This window comes from Pelobates fuscus, chromosome 2 (assembly GCF_036172605.1).
Source record: "Pelobates fuscus isolate aPelFus1 chromosome 2, aPelFus1.pri, whole genome shotgun sequence".
Classification (NCBI taxonomy): Eukaryota; Metazoa; Chordata; class Amphibia; order Anura; family Pelobatidae; genus Pelobates; species Pelobates fuscus.
This window is the reverse complement of record NC_086318.1, coordinates 434,515,675-434,536,108: the sequence shown is the minus strand read 5'-3', so window position 1 is coordinate 434,536,108 and position 20,434 is coordinate 434,515,675. Positions and strand designations below refer to the sequence as shown.

Sequence of the window (20,434 nt, the reverse complement as noted above, 5' to 3'; positions counted from 1 at the left end):
TTTTTCTATGTTTTAAATCTACGTATAAGGAAACGCACACCACTTAGAACAAGCGTAGTTGTTCAGAGACGCATGCCTCATGACTATACACGTAGGTTATACCAAACCAACCTGTGAAATGTCGTAAATAGCTTGTTTAATCTACTATGTATATGTGGTGTAAAAACACGGCAAGCGAATTCTCACTGTTTTTTATCATACGTTAAAAACCTTTTGATTTTACATGACGCCTCAAGCTAGTTATATTTAAAAAAATTGTGCAAAATCTTCCAAGCCACTGTTTAATCTATGTTTTAATTTGTATGTACGCTGTTGTGGCGTATAATTGCGCTTTGTACTCTCCTGCACAACAAAAATAAAGAATTAAAAAAAAAAAAACAAAAAAAAAAAAACAAACTGTGTATGATACCAAGTAAATCCAAGTAACATCATTTCTTGAAATGCATGTTTCTGAACATACAGGATTTAACTCTTTCCTCGATGATTCATACAAAGACCATTGTTCTTCAGTGTTTTATTATCCAGAAACACAAAGTGAAATGTATTGCGCTAGAGGAGCATGTCCTGTTTATGGTTCTGTGTTTGTTAATGGTTAATGAAGTGCTCTATAACGTGCATTTGTACAATTAGTTGTGGTTTGCCTTGTTTGACATGAAATATATTGTTATGTTGCCCAGCACTGCTGTCAAGGTCAAGGTGAAGATGAAGGTTTCCACCAAAGTTCCCGATGGTGATTTGTTCCAGCGGAATGAGGAGCCAGTAGTTATGGTTAAAAGGCAGTGACTACCTTTTTATATCTCTGCATAATCGGAACAATGTATAAAGAATGATTTATAACCACTGATCGTTTCTGAATGGAGGGAGTGCTCCTGTGTATGGTTGTCTTAGAGTGCAGCACTGAAAGGGTTAATGCTAGGCAGCTTGTATTTGTTTGATGAGGATTTAGGGCTTAGAAATTTGTTTTATTAGCCGTTAGGAGTGAACTGCTGCCTAGTATAGCCTAAATGAAATTACAAACAGATTTCCAGCAAGAGTGGTTTACTGGTTACATCTAATGTATAACTCATTGAACCAGGACCCCCGATGTACTTGCCACAGGGGAGCCGCTAGGTCAGTCTGATGATCCCGTGATCCTTAATTACTGGGTCAGGTCTCAAAACTGCACTCCAATGCCTTTTTTTTATAGGAACACCCCAAGCACCATAGCCACTACAACACGCTGTGAGCCAAGCTCTGCACCTCCAGGCTAGCTTGGAGCAGAGAGTTTTTGGCTATTAAAGGAGGAAGTGACAGACATTTGGCAGCCCAAGTAAGTTGTGAAACCATTTGCAAATGATTTGTCTACTTACATTTGAGGTTGCCAGGACGCCCTTGGCATCATTACCACTAAAACATGTTTTACTGGTTATGATGCTCGGAGTGTTCCTTTAATATATCCCCATTGGTTGGAATAAGAATATCCGCCTAACAAGAGCTCTATTAATTGTTCATGATAAATGGCGAATGTAGCACTATTCCCTCTATAGCGTAACGGAGACCGTTCTGGAGATGCAGAGTCTAATAAAAGAGTTTTGGGACGGAACATCCATCAAATGTCCCGTACACAGTTTGTGTCCTTTTAAAACAAGTTTGCAAAGCATTTCGGTCAACTTTGCCGTCTAACATCACAGCATATTCCTACATTCCCTCACTCTCTAACATTGTAGAAACAGCCTATTATTCATTACTGTGAATTTTCAGGAAATAAAAGTTTTTCCAATTTTGTTTCCAAAATAGTCAAACTGGAAATATAGCTGATTGGATATTTTTTCCAAATTGACTTTTGTGGCCCGAGATGTGAAATTCACTTTAAATCTACAACAATCTACAATAAACCAGAGCTTGTGTGTGTAATTAAAGGCTGTAAATCAGTTGTGATTGAAAGTTATCTGTCACTTGCTGTTTGTCGCATTAAATGAATCTGGTCTCCCGTTCAGCGGTTCTGTCTCGCAGCTAACGAACGTTGGTTCTGAAACATGGTGACACTCCATCTAGGGGGACAGATCTTGTCAGATGACATTTCACCAACGTGACATTGAAATGTTTATGCTCATTACTGATTTTTATTGTATATTGGGCCTGGGCACTGAACTCTCAAAGGTGAAGATGATAACACAAATTTATGACTTCTGTGTTATCAGTAAATTATAAAAGCAGGAAGAGGAGACCAGACCTTCTCCTCCAGAAACATAGAGAGCAGGTGTCACCATCAAAACAGAGAAGCTGTCTCAAAGGACCCAGAAATGGGGTCCCTATTCCGCTACGTTATCTGCGGACTCTTCTTGCTGTCTCTGCAGGTTGTAAACGGTAAGTCATGGGGGCTATTGCCCCCCACCGCCAAGATTCCAAGAACCTTTTATAATGTCACAGAAATCTGAAATCTCCTTATCTTCTGATTACAGTCTTTTCATGTATTAACAGTATATCACCTGCGGTCAGGTTACAACTGTCCCTGAGTCAGCACTTGGCTGGCTGGTGGTGTCAGGAGTTGCAGTACAGTAGCTGCTGGAGGGGGCATATGGATTCTCCCCTTCATCTCTCCCTCTATTCCACACAATGGCATAAAATATTCACCTGGTTCAAAATGCGCCATGTGACTTTAGAATCTGACTGACGAAATGTACTAAATTAGCTCCTGTCATTCATATAGATGTAGCGTTATACATGTATAATTTATTATCTATGGCTGGTATGTTTATTCCAATACACTAATCTTGTGTGAAATCCATCGTAGTCTTGTAGTTGTATGTTTCTTTAATTGCGTGTGTGTATAGGATTGTATGAGTGTTTGCAAACTTGTATGTGTTTGTCTTTTTCTATGTTAGTGTATGTTTGTGTACATGTGTGCATTCACAGACCTGTCTGTGTGTAAATCGACGTGCGCATTTTATTGCGAGGTTTACAATCCTCAAAATTGTCAAACACCGCGGTTAAAGCAAATGGGTGCTTGACAACCAATAAAATAGAACTTATCACTTCAAAGATTTGGAATGTGTTCTTTAATTACGCTTATTGTATTTTATCGCAGATTGGGTTGTAATGTTAGAGGTTATTGAATCTCACCCTTAATACGAACAATGCACTTGTGTATTCAAATGTATCCTCAGACTTTTTCAGTCTCTCAAAGCACCATAACCACATCAGCCTATTGATGTTGCTTTGGGTGCAGTTTCTCTGTTTGACAACCCTTTTTAAGTGATTTCACAAAAATTCTATTTCGTTTTTTTCCTGGCACCCAAATCTCACCCCCTCACCAGTAATGTCCTAACGAGGAAGTCTCGTGTTCACCTCTTCTGTCCAGACAATTGGTATGGCATGAGGATGCATTGTGTGCTATGCTAATCTGAGCACTGGGGTGTAATAGGATTTTGTCAGGGCCCAACTATTGCAGCCCTTTTCGGGTGGGTGGATAACCCTTTACTTTTTAAGCTTCAAAGCGTAAAGGGTCACTGGCTTTTTGGATATAGAAATTTGACCTCTCCAAGCCGGGAAACAAATTCTTCACCTGGGCTTCAGGGGACAAGTTGTGCTGGACCCAACAGCTTGTAATGTCCTCACAATAGCTTTTAATGTCCTCGCAATACACATCTGTCCTTAGCAAAGCAACTGTGTTTACTGTGTGTGCGAATTTTAGTTCTCAGAGCTGTTTATTAGATGCAACAGTCAAATATAGTACAACGGACACGCAGGTCCCAACAAAAAATGAATGAACAACATTTAAACAGTAGTATGCTATTATACAAGAATTTAGAGTAAATGTGTACAACAAGCTAGAGTAGTCAGATGGACAACCGGGTTGCGACTTATAGATTATCATACTTATAGGCTGTATGCTGAATTTGACATATGTGAGGTGTCCATAACAATTTTTTGGGCATTAGACTTTGCCTCATGGGGAATGTGCAGGTTATTAGATGTTGTGGGTACTTGTGTATTCAAGTGTGTTTAGGTGTGCGGTCTTGTTGGCTAAATGTGTCTTATTGTGTCCAGTGGAGTTATTAAAGGGTATCTCTGCCCTAGCTTATTGGGTACTGTGTGTGTCCGAATCCCTCAGGACGGGCCATCGTTAAGGTCAGTTTGTCATGATAGATTGTCTTATGTCTCTGGGGTGGCTATCCCAATAATGTTCCTCAAGTAATAAGATGTCTTTCCTGTGTCAGCTACGTGGTTACTCTTAACATCTCCTTGCCGCCCGTGAGTGTGTGCGAATTTTAGAGACAGGGTCACTTTAAAAGTGGTGAAAAGGTTTAAAAACAGTGTATAGCTTATTGAAGGAAGACTAAAAGACACAAACCTTATTCCTAACACTTACGTGTCCCTGTCCATAGTTATTTATGTCCCTCCGTGTGTCCCATAAGATTAATATAATAAAGACTTTATTCACCATTTTCCACCGCTGAGGCTCCCTTACTTAAATGTCATTATTCAGAGCTCGATCCCTCAAGGACAGATGGCTGGATGATCTGAAATATTGTATGTGTTATAAGAATGGCTTGGCTATATTATATGCGTTGTACGTATTATACTGTGTGCAATCTCAGTGCTATTGTGTATGACGGTGACATGGACATATTTTATTTTTTTGATATACTATGTTTCATATGAATTACTTTATTTTATTGCATGTGTGATATAATATGTGCAATGCTAGAAGTTTGTCAATAATTAATCAGAGATGCGTTATAAACTATAATTGTACAGGATGGGCAATAAGAAGTTAATGTTGCCATTCACAGTGACTGTGCAGTTGTTATGGTAACTAGAATTATATCACTAAGATATGTCAACCTTTAAAATGTTGGGGTGTATTTACTAAGCTGCGAGTAGATATTGATCTCATTTATCTGCTTTCATGATTCTAAGAATTATATAAATGTTAACTTACCTCCTTTTCAGACAATTGCATTGTGCTTAAAGGGACAGTGATGTAAAACGAAACTCTATCCTATTGGATAGGTAAAACATTAAAGGAAATCGACGTATCCTGTTAATGTGTCTTTGTATTGAAAGTAGAGTGATTGTATAGATTGTGGGCTTCAATTCAATCCATCTTGCTATTAATGTAAAAGGACCATTATCATGGTAATATAGTTGGCCAAATGCCCCATGCCTGTAGGTGACTGCACTGTAAGGCAGCAGAAGGTGAACGTTTTTTGCAGAAAGACAAAGTAAATTAATACGGTCACAATCCACCGATATCTAAATTCCCGTGGCATGAAGTAATGTTTATATCTTCTGGAAGATATATTTCCATGATACAATACACACAGAAATTATAATGATTTGATTCTGGACTGGAGTAAGATCTAGCCAGAGGACAAGCCATTTTACATTGTTCTTTTGGCGTGTGTAGGGTCTCTATATAGCTACAGGATAATTCAGACTTGAATCTACTAAGTAAGAAACAGGATTTAGTAAGTTTCACAAACTGAGAACAGGGAACAAATGTTATAATCACTGCCCATTTACAGAGCAGAACAGCGAGCTAGACCAGAAATAAAGTCACTAGAGAGCTTGGCCCCTGCGATAAACTCATACTTAATCCCTTTATCTTAACGGTACTCAAATACTCAAACTCTATCTATCGGCAAACTCATCACTGCATACTATGTTTTTGAAGGTTCATGGGAAATGTAGTTAATTAAAGGTGGACAGTCACTTCCCAGGATATTAAACATTATGCTTAGTTATGCAGAAAACTGAGAATCATTATAAGCTCAACCTAGAGTGTATTGAATCATTTTACATTAAGTGTTCCCTCCAACACTACAACATAAAAAGTAAAAGAAAAAATAGTAAAGGGAATAAAATACGTCCAACTCTCACCAAAGGGTAAATTACATAAACACACAACCTGGTTAGGTAGTGTTGAAGATTCTGGAGAACCTATAATCTCCAAATGAGAAAAAATATATATAGTGTAATACCATAGGAACAAAGAAATGGGGGAAGGGGTGGTAAAGAACTCACTAGAGGGCTGGAAAATCAGGCATTTCTCCCTTATTCTTCCTGTAGGGTAGCAATGTAAGGTGACAAAGCTCTTCCTGCAGGGTAGCAATGTAAGGTGACAAAGCTCTTCCTGTAGGGTAGCAATGTAAGGTGATGAAGCTCTTCCTGTAGGGTAGCAATGTAAGGTAACAATGCTCTTCCTGTAGGGTAGCAATGTAAGGTGACAAAGCTCTTCCTGTAGGGTAGCAATGTAAGGTGACAAAGCTCTTCCTGTAGGGTAGCAATGTAAGGTAACGAAGCTCATCCTGTAGGGTAGCAATGTAAGGTGACGAAGCTCTTCCTGTAGGGTAGCAATGTAAGGTGACAAAGCTTTTCCTGTAGGGTAGCAATGTAAGGTGATGAAGCTCTTCCTGTAGGGTAGCAATGTAAGGTGACAAAGCTCTTCCTGTAGGGTAGCAATGTAAGGTGACAAAGCTCTTCCTGTAGGGTAGCAATGTAAGGTGATGAAGCTCTTCCTGTAGGGTAGCAATGTAAGGTGATGAAGCTCTTCCTGTAGGGTAGCAATGTAAGGTGACAAAGCTCTTCCTGTAGGGTAGCAATGTAAGGTGATTAAGCTCTTCCTGTAGGGTAGCAATGTAAGGTGACAAAGCTCTTCCTGGATATTTCTTCTTTCTCACTAAGATTTCAGATGGAATATCAGTATATCTCCACAAGAAGTGGTGTCAAGATGTATCAGCTGGATCTCCCAAAGAAGTTTCCATAATCCAGAAAGTGCCAAATACAGTGCAGAACACAAACATTAAATAAGAACAATGTGATAAAAAAATCCATCCTAGTGCAGAGGGACTGTATGGTGGAATGCCACTGTTCAATTGCCACCAAATGGAGATTACACTCAAAAGAACCCATACTTTTTATATCTCTACCTGTAATCTATGATCACGTGAATATTCCTCTATTTCCTGTCTATAATTGTTGTTACATAGTTACATAGGCTGAAAACAGACATGTGCCCATCAAGTTCAGCCTTCCTCACATTAGTTTTGCTGTTGATCCTAGAAGAAAAAAAAACGTTTTAGGCACTTTCAATTTTGCAACAAACTGGGAAAAAAAAACATTCTTGATCCCAGAATGGCAGTCAGATTTATCCTTGGATAAAGAATCTATTACCCTAAAATTGAAAAATTATATCCTTGAATATTATGTTTTTGCAAGTATCCATCTAGTTGCTGTTTGAACATCTGTATGGATTCTGATAAAACCACTTCTTCAGGCAGAGAATTCCACATCCTTATTCTTACTGTAAACAAACGAAATATTTTATCTTCCAGTCTAAACGCGTGACCTCGTGTCCTATGTATAGTCCTGTTTGTGAATAGATTTCCAAACAATGGTTTGTATTGGCCCCCGGATATATTTGTATAATGTTTTCATATCCCCTCTGAGGTGCCGATTTTCTAAACTAAAGAGGTTTAAATTGGTTCAACTTTCTTCATAGCTGAAATGTTCTATTCCGTTTATTAATTTTGTAGCCCGCCTCTGCACTTTTGCTAGTGCCATAATCTTCTTTATCCCGTATATTTAACAAATATGTATTTGGGAAGTGTAAAAATAAAATTAGGCATGGGGATTCACACCTGTTTAACTTGCAAGTGAGCACCTCCATCTTGGCTCGCTGATAATCACTGTTATAAGCTCTGCCTTTTACACCTGTCAGTCATCATTGACGGACCATGCAGAGAATCGGAGAATGAAACATCTCCTCCAATACTGGATAATAACGGACATGTTATTTGTGTATTTTTTAATAGAAATATGAAAGAAAATGCAGCATCACATAAAATGGTTGTCACAAATTGTAGGGGATTTTCAATGTTTTTTTCCAGTGGTGAAATTTTTAGGTGCCAGTTCCCCTATATGAGACTGAGATCTGGAATTTAAATGCCCCTGTTCTGGGCAAACAATGTCCTTCTAACTTCAATCTGTTTCCTAAGGAAATGAATGATGTTTGGGAACCATTGTATACCCTTGGTGTGTCAACTGACAACTCTAGTAGAATGTTCTTCAAGGTAGGAAATCCGTACAATAGAAAATTAGAGACCTAAACTTGGAAATTTCTTTATAAATTGTGTAAAGGGCACTCAAACTTGATTGACAAAATAGTTAAAACTTGTAAAGTATTTGGCGCTCCCATTATTTTTATGGAAGAGCTGAACGTATCCATTAAACTATGAGCTACAAGACATACTGTGACATCCCTCTTATACAACGTGAACATAGAATTGTAAAGGATACAATGACTGAATGATATGAGTACACAATATATAAGATAAATATTGTGTTAAAAGGCAGTTAGACAGAGAAGGAAGCAACGAGAGAGCATGCGACACTAAAATTAAACTAAATGTAAATTAATGAAGTGGAATGGGAACATACTTTGTAAACACTAATGTTGTATAAACTGAATGCAAACAGACGATGGCAACGAACTTTGGAACGTATATAAATAGAAAAGAGCACGCAGTATAAGGGGTATAGATGGAGTAAAGGGAACAGAATATATATTTTGATAATATGGATAAAGACAAGCATTCTCTATATGATTTTCAGTGCTGAAAAAAATCCAATGTATCCAATTATTGATATAAAATCACACATACAGTACTATAACATTCTTCTAGTTTCCATAAATCAATAGAAACAATGTAACCACCCCCAAGAACATTTACAGGATTATTTACTAAGGTAAATTTTAAATGTAAGGCCCGAGTAGGTAAACTGAAGGCATAGTTTAGTTTTTCCAGTTCGACTATTTTGATTTTAAATTTAATTAAAATTCTCGCTTTAGTGACTAAATCTGTTAATCTTAGAATTATCTGCAAAAATACGTATTAGCCTTCCAGAGTATCTGTAACGTGTTCTAATGAACAAGCTCCCGGGACCTAATAAACACGTCCTCTAAGCTATCCATTTACCAAAACACTCTGTCATCTGTCTTCTAGCCAGTTTTTATACTTCTTCTACAAACCAAGTATCCAGTCAGAGCGTTACTAATAAATTATATTGCAGACAAAGGCTTAAAAACCACAGGCCGATTTTATTACTGAACTAAAGCACGCAGACCACTTCACCTCATTGAGGTAGTCTGGGTGCACAGTTTTGTATTTCTAACACTACAGAGTTCCTTTAAGACAGTGAATGGCACGTGTACTAACATATCACTTCATCTTTGTATAACTCTTGAATTAATAGTAGAAGTCTTGCTAAAATTGGTATATCTATAGTTACATAGTGGCCGCCTCCTGCCTTGCAGTATTCCCCCCTCTGTTGTTAATGCACATTGTGATACACCTATGATCTAGGGACCCGGATCTGATCTTTAAATTAATAATTGATAATCGTAACAATCAAAAAGATGTATTTGAGATCTGTTGATCTGTTTATTTGTCACTGTTTGCATGTTATGTCCTATCACTATTGATGTATTTGTTTAGAGCTCTGAACATTCTCCAATATTGCTTTATGTTGGTATTACGTACATCATTAACATCAATGGTTAGCATTTAGCTCTGAGTAGACATGAGTAAATTCTGCTCGGCCAATCCATGTTAGAACATTTGTCGGGAAGCTCGAACTTCGCCCATATGTCCGTTTGGCTCGGCAGAATACCGAGAAACTGATTTGGGGAATTAGTCTATACACATTACTTCAGACGTGAGGTGGATTTTAAATATTGCGCAACGCAACTCTCTGTGTCACACACATCACATAGACACAGCGGGTAGGGAAGGAGGAACAAAACTATCCGGCGTTCCGGTTTACATAATGTCAATTAATAGTGTGATTTCCCATTGGAAGATACTGGTATCCTGAAACGGAAAATCACGCTATTACTAGGCATTATGTAATTCACCGATAAAGATTATATGAAGACAGTATAGCTGTAATTAGCATGAAAAACACTGTAAAATGTTTATTTGCCCCATGATGTTGAAAAATGGTGTAGAATGTTCGAGATTGAGAGATTTCCTGTGTAATAACCACTATTTTTTATTATTACTTCTTTCTTTCTTTTTTCTTTTCAGAAACATGAGTAAGAGCTTAATTGTAAAATAAACAGCAAATATATCGTTTGCACCATTTAACAATGTTAGAAATTAAACTTGTAAATGTACATTCTGTGTGTTCAATATTACCAAATAGCGAAAATCAGTAACCTCTCACATTGCTTCCACAATCTAATGCACGAATGTACCTGTATGTTTTAATAGGTTTCTTTTCGTGGTGCAGAATATGTTTGAGAGACATCTCTCAATGTAACTGAGTTATTGTGCGTTAGTATCCTTTCGTACACCATCGTACACCATCTACAATATTCAGGGTTATTCATGAACCTGTGAATTCTCACAAAATCCACATAGAAAAACGTAGACACAAATAACCGATCGGATAAAATTCTCAAACAAAGCAATTTTTGTCTACGTTATGAAATCTGGATTTAATTTGTAAAAATTCATAGCTCAGTGAATAACGCAGTCTGTGTTCTCTTTCTTTATTCAAGGGTATAGATATTTATTTTCTGCATCATTCTGCTGTACCTGTAATATTGTAAACATGTGTACCTTCTACACCCTTCCTATTTATGTGAGCTAAATGTCAATGCAATTAACACATATATATATATATCTTTTAGGAATTCCACTAAACGAAGTCAATCGTTCCAAAGGGGTGGATCGCGCTGCTGTAAGTAAAATTTACTGTTTGACGAATATTGCAGAATGTCTCTGGGGTTTGGTGTCCCTTTAATCGCTGCAGTTATAAACTGAATCCATTTTACAGGATATCCCAACGTTTACTGAATGTCGCCATCATTTATCCTCTTTCTAGAACGGAGACACAATCTATGGAGGCAAAACAGCATTACCAGTTTATGAAACTTTGTATTCATTGAAAATTTAGAGTACCCCACGACAATATGTAAACACCATAAATAATGGAGGGGAAAAAAAAATCTTTCTTCCACCCTGTGATCAAATGAGAACCTATTGCTCAGACACACAAACTCATCCACAAACTCAATATCAGCAGCTATAAGATGTGTCAAGATGTGTCTACACTTTATAAACAGTGTGTGGGTTGGAGGGTGTTTCAGTCGCTATGTAGAATGTTCTATATATATATATGTATATATATATATTACTAGCCTCCCTCTACGTACCCCAATTCTGGCGCGCTTTAAATGAGTTTGAATGTGACTGTCCCTAAAAAGACAGCACTATACAAGCGGTCAGTGCTAGGCCTATTGGACAATATCAGTTTCCTGTAGTATTCTGTAAGTAATATCAGTAAAATAATAGCTGCGTCACTTAGTGTTTTGGAAATGATTTATCACTGAGAGTCTGATCAAAGAATTCTCATTTCTGAGTAGAACATTTTTATTGCTGTAATCCCAGGCGGAGTCCTATTGACGAAGACATGTTATTAGGCGATAGATGAGTACATATATTTTCTGTATACAGCTTTAAAGATCGCGTTGTCTTTGACCGACGAAAAATAGGCTTTAAGCATCTGTTGAAAATAGCAAAAATACTGTCTTTATGTTCCAGGCTCCTAACAACAGTTTGGGAGAAATGAAACAGATATTGGGAGAGATTTATCAAATGGTCACTAGCAGAAAATTGGATTTCACAAAGAGAAAAAAAGTTGCAAAGTCACTATGGAAACCATTAAACCAGTATTCCATTGGTTTCCATGGTGATTGCCAATTTTTTTGTTGTTTTCCTCACTTTTCTGTAAGTAACACGTTCTTGTAAAGTGAGTCCCCAGTAACTCAGCGACATTTTGCCTGACTCATTGTTAGAGGGAAATCCTGTTTTATTGACTCCATGGATCGCCTGCATCTGTCCAATATGAATCAATCAATCAATAGAAACCTCCTCAATGTCACTGGGAATTAAACTTATCCAGCATTGCCAGCATTGACTGGGACCCCCGGCTTCCTCAAAATATTCCTTAAATGTGTAACTGATCAGTTTATTGATGATTGATTCCTGCAAGGCTCGTGGAATATATTGGCTGGGAAATCTTGTTTTGTGTGTATATAGCCAGTTATAATAGAATAAAATTATTTGTATTTCTCAATTTAATCAACAGAAATTCCTGTTACCATGTGGTATTAATACTGGACCAACCAAGCAAAAATCAACATCAGGTAAATATTCATGAAGCCACCATGCAATATATATATATATAACATAGAGTAAAATATACTGCACCTCCCTCTACTGTAATGTAACCTGTAAAGTGCTAAGTACAGGTTACATTACAGCGCTATATAAATAAAATATACATACACTGTATACCTACTGCACTTACTGTACCTCCCTCTACTGTAATGTAACCTGTAAAGTGCTGAGTACACCTGTTAGCGCTATATAAATATAATATACATACACTGTATACCTACTGCACTTACTGTACCTCCCTCTACTGTAATGTAACCTGTAACGTGCTGAGTACACCTGTTAGCACTATATAAATATAATATACATACACTGTATACCTACTGCACTTACTGTACCTCCCTCTACTGTAATGTAACCTGTAAAGTGCTGAGTACACCTGTTAGCGCTATATAAATAAAATATACATACACTGTATACCTACTGCACTTACTGTACCTCCCTCTACTGTAATGTAACCTGTAACGTGCTGAGTACACCTGTTAGCGCTATATAAATATAATATACATACACTGTATACCTACTGCACTTACTGTACCTCCCTCTACTGTAATGTAACCTGTAACGTGCTGAGTACACCTGTTAGCACTATATAAATATAATATACATACACTGTATACCTACTGCACTTACTGTACCTCCCTCTACTGTAATGTAACCTGTAACGTGCTGAGTACACCTGTTAGCGCTATATAAATATAATATACATACACTGTATACCTACTGCACTTACTGTACCTCCCTCTACTGTAATGTAACCTGTAAAGTGCTGAGTACACCTGTTAGCACTATATAAATATAATATACATACACTGTATACCTACTGCACTTACTGTACCTCCCTCTACTGTAATGTAACCTGTAAAGTGCTGAGTACACCTGTTAGCGCTATATAAATAAAATATACATACACTGTATACCTACTGCACTTACTGTACCTCCCGCTACTGTAATGTAACCTGTAAAGTGCTGAGTACACCTGTTAGCGCTATATAAATACAATATACATACACTGTATACTTACTGCTCTTACTGTACCTCCCTCTACTGTAATGTAACCTGTAAAGTGCTGAGTACACCTGTTAGCGCTATATAAATAAAATATACATACACTGTATACCTACTGCACTTACTGTACCTCCCTCTACTGTAATGTAACCTGTAAAGTGCTGAGTACACCTGTTAGCGCTATCTGAATAAAATATACATACACTGTATACCTACTGCACTTACTGTACCTCCCTCTACTGTAATGTAACCTGTAAAGTGCTGAGTACACCTGTTAGTGCTATATAAATAAAATATACATACACTGTATACCTACTGCACTTACTGTACCTCCCTCTACTGTAATGTAACCTGTAAAGTGCTGAGTACACCTGTTAGTTCTATATAAATATAATATACATACACTGTATACCTACTGCACTTACTGTACCTCCCTCTACTGTAATGTAACCTGTAAAGTGCTGAGTACACCTGTTAGCGCTATATAAATAACATATACATACACTGTATACCTACTGCACTTACTGTACCTCCCTCTACTGTAATGTAACCTGTAACGTGCTGAGTACACCTGTTAGCGCTATATAAATAAAATATACATACACTGTATACCTACTGCACTTACTGTACCTCCCTCTACTGTAATGTAACCTGTAAAGTGCTGAGTACACCTGTTAGCGCTATATAAATAAAATATACATACACTGTATACCTACTGCACTTACTGTACCTCCCGTTACTGTAATGTAACCTGTAAAGTGCTGAGTACACCTGTTAGCGCTATATAAATAATATATACATACACTGTATACCTACTGCACTTACTGTACCTCCCTCTACTGTAATGTAACCTGTAAAGTGCTGAGTACACCTGTTAGTGCTATATAAATAAAATATACATACACTGTATACCTACTGCACTTACTGTACCTCCCTCTACTGTAATGTAACCTGTAAAGTGCTGAGTACACCTGTTAGCGCTATATAAATAAAATATACATACACTGTATACCTACTGCACTTACTGTACCTCCCGTTACTGTAATGTAACCTGTAAAGTGCTGAGTACACCTGTTAGTGCTATATAAATAAAATATACATACACTGTATACCTACTGCACTTACTGTACCTCCCTCTACTGTAATGTAACCTGTAAAGTGCTGAGTACACCTGTTAGCTCTATATAAATATAATATACATACACTGTATACCTACTGCACTTACTGTACCTCCCTCTACTGTAATGTAACCTGTAAAGTGCTGAGTACACCTGTTAGCGCTATATAAATAAAATATACATACACTGTATACCTACTGCACTTACTGTACCTCCCTCTACTGTAATGTAACCTGTAAAGTGCTGAGTACACCTGTTAGCGCTATATAAATAAAATATACATACACTGTATACCTACTGCCCTTACTGTACCTCCCTCTACGGTAATGTAACCTGTAAAGTGCTGAGTACACCTGTTAGCGCTATATAAATAACATATACATACGCTGTATACCTACTGCACCTCCCTCTACTGTAATGTAACCTGTAAAGTGCTGAGTACACCTGTTAGCGCTATATAAATAAAATATACATACACTGTATACCTACTGCACTTACTGTACCTCCCTCTACTGTAATGTAACCTGTAAAGAGCTGAGTACACCTGTTAGCGCTATATAAATAATATATACATACACTGTATACTTACTGCACTTACTGTACCTCCCTCTACTGTAATGTAACCTGTAAAGTGCTGAGTACACCTGTTAGCGCTATATAAATAAAATACACATACACTGTATACCTACTTCACTTACTGTACCTCCCTCTACTGTAATGTAACCTGTAAAGTGCTGAGTACACCTGTTAGCGCTATATAAATAAAATATACATACACTGTATACCTACTGCCCTTACTGTACCTCCCTCTACGGTAATGTAACCTGTAAAGTGCTAAGTACACCTGTTAGCGCTATATAAATAACATATACATACGCTGTATACCTACTGCACTTACTGTACCTCCCTCTACTGTAATGTTATCTGTAAAGTGCTGAGTACACCTGTTAGCTCTATATAAATAAAATATACATACACTGTATACCTACTGCACTTACTGTACCTCCCTCTACTATAATGTAACCTGTAAAGTGCTGAGTACACCTGTTAGCGCTATATAAATAACATATACATACGCTGTATACCTACTGCACTTACTGTACCTCCCTCTACTGTAATGTAACCTGTAAAGTGCTGAGTACACCTGTTAGCGCTATATAAATAAAATATACATACACTGTATACCTACTGCACTTACTGTACCTCCCTCTACTGTAATGTTATCTGTAAAGTGCTGAGTACACCTGTTAGCTCTATATAAATAAAATATACATACACTGTATACCTACTGCACTTACTGTACCTCCCTCTACTATAATGTAACCTGTAAAGTGCTGAGTACACCTGTTAGCGCTATATAAATAAAATATACATACACTGTATACCTACTGCACTTACTGTACCTCCCTCTACTGTAATGTAACCTGTAAAGTGCTGAGTACACCTGTTAGCGCTATATAAATAACATATACATACGCTGTATACCTACTGCACTTACTGTACCTCCCTCTACTGTAATGTAACCTGTAAAGTGCTGAGTACACCTGTTAGCTCTATATAAATAAAATATACATATACTGTATACCTACTGCACTTACTGTACCTCCCTCTACGGTAATGTAACCTGTAAAGTGCTAAGTACACCTGTTAGCGCTATATAAATAACATATACATACGCTGTATACCTACTGCACTTACTGTACCTCCCTCTACTGTAATGTTATCTGTAAAGTGCTGAGTACACCTGTTAGCTCTATATAAATAAAATATACATACACTGTATACCTACTGCACTTACTGTACCTCCCTCTACTATAATGTAACCTGTAAAGTGCTGAGTACACCTGTTAGCGCTATATAAATAAAATATACATACACTGTATACCTACTGCACTTACTGTACCTCCCTCTACTGTAATGTAACCTGTAAAGTGCTGAGTACACCTGTTAGCGCTATATAAATAATATATACATACACTGTATACCTACTGCACTTACTGTACCTCCCTCTACTGTAATGTAACCTGTAAAGTGCTGAGTACACCTGTTAGCGCTATATAAATAAAATATACATACACTGTATACCTACTGCACTTACTGTACCTCCCTCTACGGTAATGTAACCTGTAAAGTGCTAAGTACACCTGTTAGCGCTATATAAATAACATATACATACGCTGTATACCTACTGCACTTACTGTACCTCCCTCTACTGTAATGTTATCTGTAAAGTGCTGAGTACACCTGTTAGTTCTATATAAATAAAATATACATACACTGTATACCTACTGCACTTACTGTACCTCCCTCTACTATAATGTAACCTGTAAAGTGCTGAGTACACCTGTTAGCGCTATATAAATAACATATACATACGCTGTATACCTACTGCACTTACTGTACCTCCCTCTACTTTAATGTAACCTGTAAAGTGCTGAGTACACCTGTTAGCGCTATATAAATAAAATATACATACAGAGGCGGCTCTCTAATTAGGCGGTTTAGGCGGCCGCCTAAGGCCTCGCGCTGTGTGGGGCCTCGCGGACGCCTAAACCGCCATAGTGCAGACTGACATGTCGGGTCCTTGAGGACCCGACACAGGAGGGGGCCCAGCGGCTTCCCCTGTATGCCGCCGGGTGCGAGGCCCCTCCTGTCAGTCTGACCGGGAGAGCCAGCCTTCAGTCTGCAGCTCCGCCGGGTGTGAGCTGCAGACTGAAGTGTCTCGCGATCTCTAGCCAATCAGAGCGTTGCCGCGGGTTACCACGGCAACGCTATGACTGAAGATCGCGAGACCTTCACCATGTGCTCTGCATCCGGCAGAGCTGCAGATCGCAGAGCCCACTGGACCACCAGGGAGTCTGACTGCCATCACTGGACCACCAGGGAGTCTGACTGCCATCACTGGACCACCAGGGAGTCTGACTGCCACCACTGGACCACCAGGGAAAAAGGTACCTGCCACCCCACCACCCACCCTGTCACCCCATCTGCCACCCCCTCACCCTGCCACCCCCTCACCCTGTCACCCCACCTGTCACCCCCCTCACCCAGTCACCCCATCTGCCACCCTGCCACCCCACCTGTCACCCCCCTCACCCAGTCACCCCATCTGTCACCCCCTCACCCTGCCACCCCCTCACCCAGTCTCCCCATCTGTCACCATGCCAGCCCACCTGTCACCCTATCTGCCACCCCACTCACCCTGTCACCCCATCTGCCACCCCCTCACCCTGCCACCCCACCTGTCACCCCCTCACCCCATCTGTCACCCTGTCACCCCATCTGCCACCCCCTCACCCAATCACCCCATCTGTCACCCTGCCACCCCACCAGTCACCCCATCTGTCACCCTGTCACCCCATCTGCCACCCCCTCACCCAGTCAGACCATCTGTCACCCTGCCACCCCACCTGTCACCCCTTCACCCTGTCACCCCATCTGCCACCCCCTCACCCAGTCACCCCATCTGTAACCCAGCCACCCCACCTATCACCCCCTCACCCTGTCGCCCCATCTGCCACATCCCTCACCCAGTCACCCTGTCACCCATACACCCCACCTGTCACCCACCTTACGCTGTCACCTCACCCTGTCACCCCCTCACTTTGTCACCCCCTCACCCTGCCACCCCACCTGTCACCCCCTCACTTTGCCAAACCCCTGTTACCTCCTCTCACTATGTCACCCCCTCTTACTCTGTCACCCACCCTGTGACCCCCCCACTGTCACCCCCTTACGTTGTCACCTCACCGTCACCCCCCTCACCCTACCACCCCACCTGTCACCCCCTCACCCTGTCACACCACTCACCCTGCAACCACCCCACCTGTCACCCTATCTGCCACCCCCTCACCCTGTCACCCCATCTGCGACCCCCTCACCCAGTCACCCCATCTGTAACCCTGTCACCCCCCTCACTCAGCCACCCCACCTATCACCCCCTCACCCAGTCACGCCACCCTGCCACCCCCTCACCTGTTGCCCCATCTGCCACCCCCCTCACCCAGTCACCCCATCTGTCACCCAGCCACCCCACCTGTCACCCCCTCAATCAGCCACCCCACCTGTCACTCTCCCCACCCAGCCACCCTACCTGTCACCCTCCTAACCCAGTCACACCACCTCACACTGTCACCTCCCTCCCCCTGTCACCCACCTGTCACTCCTCTCTCACCCTGCCACCCCACCTGTCACCCCCTCACTTTGTCACCCCCTCACCATGCCACCCCCTCTCACCATGCCACCCCACTGTCACCTCCTCTCACCATGTCACCCCCTCTTACTCTGTCACCCACCCTGTGACCCCCCACTGTCACCCCCCTTACACTGTCACCTCATCCTGTCACCCCACCTCACCCTACCACCCCACCTGTCACCCCCCTCACCCTGTCACACCCCTCACCCTGCAACCACCCAACCTGTCACCCCCCTCACCCTGTCACCCCACCTGTCACCCCCTCTCACCCTGCCACCCCACCTGTCACCTTCCTCACCCATTCTCACCATGCCACCCCACCTGTCACCTTCCTCACCCATTCTCACCATGCCACCCCACCTGTCACCTCCCTCTCACCCCCTCTCACCTTGTCAACCCCTCACCCTGTTACCTCCCTGTCACCCCTTCTCACCCCACCTGTCACCCCCCTCACCCTGTCACCCCACCTCTTACTCTGTCACCTTACCCTGCCACCCCCCAAACAATATGTCACCCCCTCTCAGCCTGTCACCCCACCTCACATTGTCAGCCCCTAACACCATGTCATCCCCTCTCACCATGTCACTCCACCTCAAATTGTCAGCCCCTAACACTGTCAACACCTCTCACCATGTCACCCCACCTCACATTATGTCACCCCACATTATGTCACCCCACCTCACATTATGTCACCTCACATTATGTCACCCCACCACACACTGTCACCCCACCACACACTGTCACCCCACCACACACTGTCACCCCACCACACACTGTCACCCCACCTCACACTGTCAGCCCTTAACACTATGTCACCCCACCTCACATTCTGTCACCCCATCACACTCCGTCACCCCCCCTTTCACTCTGTCACCCCCCTCTCACACTAATGTCACCCCCTCTTACTCTGTTACCCCCTACACAATGTCACCCTCTCACACTAGGTCTCCCCCCTCTCACAGTAGGTCTCCCTCTCACACACTAGGTCTCTCACCTCTCACATTATGCCACCCCTTCACACTGTCACCCCCCTACACAATGTCACCCTCCCTCTCACACTAGGTCTCCCCCCTCACACACTAGGTCCCCCTCCTGTCACCCCCTCTTACTCTGTCACCCACCCTGTGACCCCCCCACACTGTCACCCACCCATACTCTGTCACCTCACCCTGTCGCTCCCCACACACTGTCATCCCACCTCACATTTTCACCGCCTCACACTAAGTCACCCACCCTCTTATTCTGTCACCCACCCTCTTATTCTGTCACCCACCCTCATATTCTGTCACCCACCCTCATATTCTGTCACCCACCCTCTTATTCTGTCACCCACCCTCTTATTCTGTCACCCACCCTCTTATTCTGTCACCCACCCTCTTACACTGACACCCACCCTCTTACTCTGTTACCCACCTTCACTATGTCACCCTCCCTCTCACTCTGTCAACCCCTCTCACTCTGTCACACCCCTTTACTAATGTCACCCTCTCACACTGTCACCACCCTCATACTCTGTCACCACCCTTCACACTATGTCATTTCCCCCACACACTCTGCCACCACTCTCTAGGCACACTGACACCCCTCCATACACACGGTCTCTCCCTCCGCACACACGGGCACCACTCTCCGCACTCGGGCACCTCCCTTCATTCTCACTGTCAACCCTCAACACTCTGGCACCCACCTCCATACACTTTGGCACCCTCCTGCTCTTTTACACTCACCCTGCCACAGTTACCCCTTTACTCACCCTGTCACCCCCTGAAGGCAATAATTATACACACTGTCATAAAATAGCTCCGCCATAAACTAAGTGCCAAAGGCCACAGGCAGTACACAAACATACACATGCTCAGAGAAACATACATACATATACAAGG

General features: G+C 41.3%; 1 protein-coding gene across 1 annotated transcript in view; it reads left to right on the top strand.

Moving 5' to 3' along the window:
* The first annotated feature begins 2,236 nt into the window (after window positions 1-2,236).
* The window catches only part of PLB1 (phospholipase B1), a 157,296-nt gene continuing 139,098 nt past the window's right edge, over window positions 2,237-20,434 (top strand). The window contains exons 1-3 of the mRNA XM_063441548.1: window positions 2,237-2,346; window positions 10,682-10,731; window positions 12,142-12,199. Coding sequence (XP_063297618.1) covers window positions 2,283-2,346; window positions 10,682-10,731; window positions 12,142-12,199 — 172 coding nt within the window. The 5' untranslated portion in view covers window positions 2,237-2,282. The remainder of the gene's footprint in view (window positions 2,347-10,681; window positions 10,732-12,141; window positions 12,200-20,434) is intronic.